The 8,998-nt window shown below is 44.5% G+C and overlaps 1 protein-coding gene across 1 annotated transcript in view; it reads left to right on the top strand.

Annotated features, from left to right (window-relative positions):
- Positions 1-8,344, top strand: part of MTHFS (methenyltetrahydrofolate synthetase) — a 316,186-nt gene extending 307,842 nt beyond the window's left edge. The window contains exon 5 of the mRNA XM_068559114.1: positions 8,294-8,344. Within this exon, the coding sequence (XP_068415215.1) occupies positions 8,294-8,324 (31 nt within the window). The 3' untranslated portion in view covers positions 8,325-8,344. The remainder of the gene's footprint in view (positions 1-8,293) is intronic.
- The last annotated feature ends 654 nt before the right edge of the window (positions 8,345-8,998 follow it).

Here is an 8,998-nt window from a genome sequence, read left to right on the forward strand (position 1 = left end):
GGCAGTTTTAGGCTTCTGGTCAAATGGCTACTAGATAAACCCTTCCCCCGCACCATGTGACTTTTCATCTAAGCATCGTTTACTAAGGCATCCTAGATGTTAGGATTCTTAGAGCCTTGTTGTAGCAACGGCGGAGCCAGATCAACGGCGTTGACTTTCTCTGGACTGGGCTTGCCCCTTATTGCTTTTTTCTCCTTAGGAGAGACTTCTTACTCGTCCTCCCAGGTAGCCCCCGGGGTTTACTGTAGCCCTGACTGGAAATATGCACCTTTCCCTGATGGAGGTTCTTCTTGCCCATGCCCTGCTGAGTTTTGGGAAAATGATAGCCACCTTCCTTGTGGGTAACAATCTCCATCTCTATTCCCCACTCCCCAGAAACCATCTATGCTACTTTAAAGGTGGACATTCACCCATTATTTATAATCTCCAGAAGGTAGAGACTATGTATGTCCTGGTCACAGACACAACTTCAGTGCCTGGCACACAGAAGGCTCATGGTAGACTCTGATGTGTAGGTTATCTATTGGAGTGAGCCCTTGGGGTCTTATTCTGGAATAATGACTATACCAGTGGTACTGGCTAAAATCACTTTGGGTTTCATCTGCTTTCAGGTCTTTGTAATAGACTTTGTGAGACTCAAACTAATGAATGCAGTGGCTGGATTTTGAGGCAGTGGAAGGGGAATACCTCATTTATTTAACATTTACTATGTGTGGGCCCTGTTCTAGGTGCTTTACAGACTTGGCCACGTTTCATCTTCATAGCAATTCTACAAGTAGCTTTCACCACCTGCATTTTAGAGACAAAGGCGATTCCGTGGAAGTTGTAAACACGGTCCTTGTCACAGTATTGGTGGCGGAGTCAAGATGTGAGCTCAGGCCTGTCTAAGCAGCCTGTGCTCTTTCTCATCTGTGTTGCTATTTCCTAGGTGAAGTAGAGAGACTTGGAGCAGCTGGGGGCAGACATGGGGTCAATGCCCCCTCAGAGTCCTCACCCCTCAACGTTGGTAGAGAAGGGGCATCTCCAAGGAAACGGTAGCCGTTCCTTCTATGTAGATAAAGGGGAAGAAGAATGCTTTTTTTTTTTTTTTTAAAAAAAGGAACAAATAAGACTGAAGTTGAAGCCAGCAACAATGACCAAGGCCATCACCAGGCAGTCAGGGGGGAAGGTGAATCCTATGAGCGGCTTTGGGTCAGGGATAAGGGAGCTGCATGAATCCACTCTCCTCAGCTGCTTGTCATAAAAGCGTGGAGGCTGGACTGCATCGCCCTTTGAAGTGGTTTATCAGTGATAACATCTTCCACTCCTTGGTTTCAATATATGTATAAGCACTACACGAAGAAAAGAATCCAAGTACACAAGTTTACGGATTCAATCCAGGTCCACGTGTCATCACCATGGTTGTCTTGTGCACTTAAGAATCTCACTTTCAGCTCTTTCTAATCTCATATTATTAAAGGAGATATCGAGTGTAATTAGCAGCCCCTCAAAAGCACATCGGCTTTCTCATCCTTGAAGAAAGGTTGTTTAATTAATTTGAGCACGCTGAGAATCGAGTTCTAGAAGTACAAGCAAGCAAACCCACAAAAGAAAGATCTAAACAGTGGAAACTTCTTCAGTTTAACAGCAAACTTATCCTTTGGTGTTCATAAATAAGAGCCCAAATTCTTGTAGAGACCGTTTCTTTTTCTCTTTTTTTTCTTTTTTTTTTGGTTTCTCTGGGGTTTTTTTATTATAGTTGCTTTACAACGTTGTGTTAGTTTCTGCTGTACAGCAAAGTGAATCAACTCTACATATACATATATCCATTCTTTTTTAGATTTCCTTCCCATTTAGGTCACCACAGAGCACTGAGTAGAGTTCCCTGTGCTATACAGTAGGTTCTCATTAGTTATCTATTTTCTACATGGTAGTGTATATATGTCAATCCCAATCTCCCAATTCATCTCCCCCCACTTCCCCCCCCCCTTAGTATCCATACGTTTGTTCTCTATGTCTGTTAGAAACCATTTCTTAATGGCCTACTTTGTCCAAGCTCTTACTAGGTCCTTGAAATCGGTTTCCTCATCTCATCCTCACAACAGCCCTTGCACAGGAGATGTTATTTTCCCCATTTCCTACAAGAGTGAACTGTGACTCAGTAATGTGCTTAAGGTCATGGAGTTAGTAAGTAAAGAATCTGGGATCTTGCAAAGTCTGTCTAGTTCCAAAGCCCAGGCGGTCCACACTGTACTCGGCAGCCTCCCTCAAGGTCAAAACTTGGAGACCTTAACTAGACATGCGAGTTGCACAAACTGCTTATCTCCGTGGGACCAACTTCCCCCAGTGTAAATTGGAATTACAGTCTCTGTCTCTTTACCCTCAAGCGGGGGTTATGAAAATGAAAAACGGGGCAATAGGTGGAGATAAGTCTTCAAAAATGGTAAGCCTACCTTATAAGTATACAGATATACTTTCATTCCATGATCAAAGAGAATTGCATTTCTCTCCACTCCATCTAAGTCTATAAGCATTGCCAAGGCTTCTCAATGCATTTATTTTCTTGTTATTTCATTCAACTGGAAAATATTTCCTTAATCCTCCCTTGCTGCCTGGCAAAGCTTCTCTGTCCTTTCGGCCTGCACTCTGTGGCGCTGACACCTTCAGGAAGCCTTCCCTGACTGCCTTCTGCATTTCCTTCCCAGCCCTGGCCTCCATCATAGCTCCTGCCACTCTGCACTTTCTCTGTCTTTCCACACATCACTAGACCCAGAGGTCCTCCGGTGCAGGAGCCGTGGTCTCGTGTCTTCTGTCCCCGTGGCAAGGAGTAGGAAGTCTATTGCAATGCTCCGAGGAGGTCTGTTGAACCTAACTACATGGCATGAAACTATCAAGTCTGAGTTTCTGAGACAGACTTCCAGACTTAAACCCAAGAAGCATCAGGGAGAACCCCCCTGTCCCAAATGAACCCGAGTGAAGAGTGAGGCCGCAGCTCTCCTCTGCCCTCCAGCTGCTCCCACTGAGCTCACCCAGGTAGGGGGGGAAAACCATCCTGAGGGCATACCTGGGTTGCAGGACTTTCATTTTTAAAACCAGGACAGTCGCAAGCCAACCATCCCTGGACCTTCAGTGCCCAAGCTTTCAGGTTGTTCATCCTAACCGCCGGCCCAAAGATGACTCTGCTTGAGGGAGAGCTGGCTACTACAACAGGGAGCCTGTCTGCTATCGCAGCCAGCACACAGAGCGGCCTCCGTCTCAACATCACCGGCTAGCATGGGCACCAGAAATGAGGGCTCCGGCTGTCAGAGGCAGGGACCAGAGAACCTGAATCCTAGAATCTTCTTAGCCAGACACTCGGATGTCTGCTCCCTGGGAAAGGTCGGCTCCAGAGCTGCTGTTTCAGAGCTGGGAGGGCATCATAGAAGTTTTTCTTCATCGGGATCCAAGAACCAAGAAAGGCTTGTTTGGGGGAGGATGGGCTCACAGCAGAGATGGGGACATTCTGGGCTTAGAATAAAGAAAAGTAGATGGATGTTGGAAGAGAAACTTTGACATGTAAAAGATTTGGGGAGGGGACATTGAGAGAGAAATTCTGAGACTAGAATGATGAAAGGGACTAGCTGCTGAGTTGAGGAGAGAATTCTGAGACCATAACAGGGTTGGAGAGTGGAAGGAGGTCTTGTTTAGAGCTTAATTAGCAAAACAGGAAGTCTGCGAGGGGCAGAGTCAGGGTTGAAGGGATGAAATATGATTGCAAGGGGGTGTCTAAGGGTCCAGCAGAATTATCTCCTTAGAACAGGGTTTCTCAACCTCAACACCACTGGTATTTTAGGCAAGATAATTCTTTATTGTGGGAGGGTGTCCTGTCCTTGTAGAAGACTCAGCAGCTTTCATGGCTTCTACCCACTAGATGCCAGCTAGCGCCTGCACACTCTCATACACGTCTCCAGACGTTGCAAGTGTCTCCTGGTGGAAGGGGAGAGCGAAAACACCCCTGGTTGAGGACTTCCCTGGCGGTCCAGTGGTTAAGACTCTGTGCTTCCACTGCAGAGGGCACGGGTTCAATCCCTGGTTGGGGAATTAAGATCCCACATGCAGCACGGAGCGGCCCAAAAGAAAAACCAACAACAAAAAAAAACACCATTGGTTGAGAATAACTGTCTTAGATGGATTGTGGCCACCTTCAACTTTTCAAACGCTTTGCAAGCTCTGGGTATATCACTTGCCAGTTCTGAAGAGCGGGGTGGGACATGGGCAGCCTCTTGGAAAACATCCTCCATGAGAGTTAATGATGGGGGCTTTCTAGCTTCTGTGCTATGCTGAGATAATTAAGGAAGGGTGTGATGGGCACCGTGGCAGCGTTTCCCTGCTGGGAAGACAGTGCCATGCAGATCTGCTTAGATACTTGCTCTTCTGAGCAGGGCTTGGTTCAGCCAAGGCTTTATTTACAGCTGAAGGTCCCTGGTGAGGCTTTTCGAGAGAGCACATGGGGCCTCTTCTCCGGGAGGGAGCGAGTGTCTCAGAATAAGGGTGGAGCCTACGCTGGCAGAATGAAGCAGCCGGCTGGCTGACACTTGTTCTACCATGGGGCTAATTTCGGAGGCTTCTTCTTCGTTGTGGATCAGGATGGAAAACACTTTGATCACTTTAAGCCTTTGTCCTGGTTATTCTGTTGCATCTGCTTCAGACCCTACTGGTGGGTAAACATTTGATGTCAGTTCTTAAAACAGGATAGTGCCGAGCAGAGGACAGGAGACCCCCTATCCCTCATCAAAATCTGCATAAAAGTCAGCAAGAAATACTAGAACATAAAGGAACCGACAAACAGGGATGGTTTGGAAGACAGGAGATGTAATGGAAGCAGAGGTGGCTGTCAGAGCCCCACCTGTGTCTCTTCAGCTCTGGGCGTTATGGTCTAGTAGGGCTGATTTCCATCTGCCAGTCTCTGCATCTCTCTGCCTGAGGGCTTTTGTAGGTGGCAGAACCTGGGACAAGCTGGAAGTACTGGAGAATTAGTGCCTTGCCTCAAGGAGCCCTTAACGAATGACCGAAGGCAACTGGAGTATACCCCAGCTCCCTTGCCCCTTCTGGCAATACTCTGACACAAGTATTTTACATTGGCTCTATGGTTCTGGGTTAGGATTAATATCCAGTTTTCTGCTTATCCCAGTAGGGTTTTTGCATGCTAACACACTGTTTACTGGCTACTTTTTCTCCCCTATCTCACTTCCTCCCTCCTATTACTGCATTCTGGAATCACCTCCTGAATAAACTATCTGCACTCACACCCTCAACGTAAAGTCTGTCCTTGAGGAAACCCAAACCAGCACATGGACTGAATGCTAATAGATGAAGACCTGGTGTTTACTTGCTCCAAGCCTCTGTCTGTACGTAGACGGAAGGGTGCACACAGACACACACGTCAAATGTGCTGGCACACAGCACGTGTTTGGCCACGTGCAAAATTTAATTTCCTTAAGTTTTTTTTTTAAGTTTTTGTTTTATGTTTTTTAAATTAATTTATTTATTTTTAAAAATTTATTTTATTTTTGGCTGCGTTGGGTCTTCGTTGCTGCGTGCGGTCTTTCTCTAGTTGCAGCGAGCAGGGGCTACTCTTCATTGCAATGCATGGGCTTCTTATTGCTGTGGCTTCTCTTGTTGTGAGGCACGGGCTCTAGGCGCACAGGCTTCAGTAGTTGTGGCACACAGGCTCAGTATTTGTGGTTCGTGGGCTCTAGAGCGCAGGCTCAGTAGTTGTGGTGCATGGGCTTAGTTGCTCCCCAGCATGTGGGATCTTCCCAGATCAGGGCTGGAGCCCACATCCCCTGCATTGGCAGGTGGATTCTTAACCACTGCGCCACCAGGGAAACCCAAATTTCCTTGAGTTTCATTTTGAGATTGGCTGGCTTGATTTCTCATAGCTAAAGCAAATATAAGCTCTAGATGGCAAAGATTTTGTGTAGATTTGTGCATTCTCATTTGCATTGGCTTTTATGTCCAAACACATTTTAAAGGCTCCCATTTCAATGTAGACTGGCATACCATTCTTGCTGCTGTAGTGAAGGTTGACATCATGGAAATGACCTAAGCCCCTGTTTGGGGGTGACACAAACAGCAAGGTTGACTCTGGGTTGAATATTTATCTAGATCCCTGTTGTTTTTTTTCTTAAAGAATTGTTTAGATTTAACATCAGAAACATTATTTTATGTCTCTGAAATTTGAAATTATTTTAAAGTCTTGGGTAATATTTATTAATTCCATTGCCTTTATTAGCCAAGAAGAAAACCTAGTTACACACCATTTGCAATACACAAGGATTAAAATTATTTAATGATCTCCCTGAGTAACTTTGTGCCAACACTAAGAAGAACCCAGCAGAACACTGTACCTCCACTTACCCACCTCACTTCAGCTATCTCATCACTGACGGATATGGTTGGAGTTTTCAAAACAACCATAATATTTGTTAATTAGTTTCTAATTTAAGAAATGCATGCTTGTCATAGATGTAACCTGGATCTTAGCCAAGAAGGCTGAGATTTAGAGAAAATTAGTTTAAGCTTCTAATTCCATATCTATGGGAATTCCAATGCCTGTCTCCAGATTTCTGAAAATTCCCAGGGGCGTAAATTCTCAGTCACATACGGCTCTAGTTTCCTGCTTTTGCTGAACTTTTGTCCTCGTGGGCTTCTTACCTCCCATGGCTAGTCTCTTCCCTGCTCTGCACACTCAAATATGAAATTCATCTCCTGTCCCTGATATCCTGCAAAAACACACAAAGCGTTTATGTATGTGATGGACTTTATCAGATGTTCGTGAAATAGGAGTTCATGTTATACCAAAGCAAACAAGTACAGTAAGCCCCCTACATACGAACCTTCAAGTTGTGAACTTTCAAAGACGCGAACTTGCTTTTGCACGTCCAATCACGTAAGTTAGTTCATGTGTCTGGTGTACATTATCACGTGCGTGCATCCTCTACAAGTGGTTGTGGTTTTGTGTACTTTACTGTCCAGTACTGTATAGAGCACAGTAGTACAGTATCTTTATTTCAAGCCTAGGATGTCCAGAAACAAGCGTAAAACAGCTGGTACTACCGTACTTTTCAAGGTACTGTACTGTAAGATTAAAAATGTTTTCTTTACTTTTTGTGTGTTTGTTTTTTATGTATCATTCGTGTGAAAAGTATTATAAACCTATTACAGTACAGTATGATATAGCCGATTGTGTTAGTTGGGTACCTAGGCTGAGTTTGCTGGACTTACGAACAAAGTGGACTTATGATTGCGCTCTCAGAACGGAACTCGTTCGTATGTAGGGGACTTACTGTATAAAGATGAGGGTGAGACCTACCCGCTCTTTTGGCAGCTCTGCCCCAGGAAGTTTTCACTGGCTACTTTTCTCCTGTAATCCTGGTGTCTTGTCACCTGCCATCACACCTGTCTCTCTCCCTGCTTCTTTCTCTGTCCTCCACACCTTTGCCCCTTACTCTTAGGACAGGTTGTAGCATCACTTCCCCTCTGCCATGCCCTTCCCTGCAGGAGGATGACAGGCCCTACCCTGTAGAGTGGCTGTGTCACATGCTTTGGCCAACGACATGTGACGCAGGTAATGCGGGTTACGTCGGGCAAAAGATTTCAGAGTCAGAGCATGGTTCATCAGCTCTTTCTCCTCACCCTGATGACTGGCAAGGTTCCAGATGACTGGAAACCTGGGTCTGGGGTACAGGCAACAGCGAGCTTGTATGCTAAGTGCACTTACCAGTTCGAGGAAAATATCCATACTCTATGGATTTTTCTTATGTGATCAGGCCATCTATGACTAAACATAATTTTTTCCCCTTCATTTCTAATTCCTTTATCTTCTTACTTTAGTGATGATTTAGAATCTCCTGTGAAGTGTTGAGTAAACTGAGGGTAGCAAGAAACTCTGGTGCATTATCAGCCTCAGGGGAGACCTCCATAAGTGTAATGACTGCAGCAGGCTTTTTGTAGATACCTTTTATCAGATTAAGGAAGTCCTCTTCTATTCCTAGCTTTCTAAATGTTTCTAACATAAACAGATACTGAATTTCACCAAATACTTTTTCTGCACATATTTGAAATGATCATATGACCTCTCTTCTATTTCTCCATTAAAGTGGTGAATTATAATGATTAATTTTTGAATGTTAAAGCAACCGTGCATTGCTAAAATTAAAAAAGAATTCACATATCACTGGATTTGAACTGCTATATTTTATTTAGGATTTTTGCATCTATATTCATAAAGAGTTTGGCTTATATTTGATTTTTCTTGTAATGCCCTTCTCAGGTTTTCTATCACAGTTTTACTGGCCTCATGAAACGAGTTGGCATTCTTTGGACCCGGGCTTGGAATTTTCTTTCTGTAAGTCTTCCATTTCTTTTGGTTCAGTTTGGGTGAATTGTGTTTTTTTAAGAATTTTTTCTTTTTAAATTTTTAAATTATGGTCACAAAATTCTGCAAATAACTTTTACAGCTTTTTAATGTTTGTTAGATCTTTTGTGATATCCTCTTTTTTATTCCTGATATTGACCTGTGCCTTCTCTCTCTTTTGTCTTGATTAGCTTTCCTTTGGGAGTGAGGGGTGTATTCGTTATGTCTTGCTGCATAACAAATTACCCTAAGTCTCAGTAGCTTCAAACTATAAGCATTTATTATCTCACACAACTTGTGTGAGGGGGTAGGTCCTGGGAATGACTTAGCTGGCTGTCTGGCTCAGAGTCTCCCTCGAGGCTGCAGTCAAGGTGCCGTCTGTGATTGCACTCATCTGGGACTGGAGCTGAAGGGTCTCCTTCCCCGTTAGCTAAGTCACATGCTTGGTGTGTCAGTGCTGGTTGTTGGCAGGCGGTTCAGATTCCTCAAGGCCTCTGTTCTTCACCATGTGAACCTCTTTCTAGGGCTGCTGGAGTGTCTTCACAACATAGCAGGTGGCTTCCCTCAGAGACAGGGATCCAAGTGACAGCAAAGTCTTGAAGTCACACATCATCAGTTCCA

This window comes from Eschrichtius robustus, chromosome 1, assembly GCF_028021215.1.
Source record: "Eschrichtius robustus isolate mEscRob2 chromosome 1, mEscRob2.pri, whole genome shotgun sequence".
NCBI lineage: Eukaryota > Metazoa > Chordata > Mammalia > Artiodactyla > Eschrichtiidae > Eschrichtius > Eschrichtius robustus.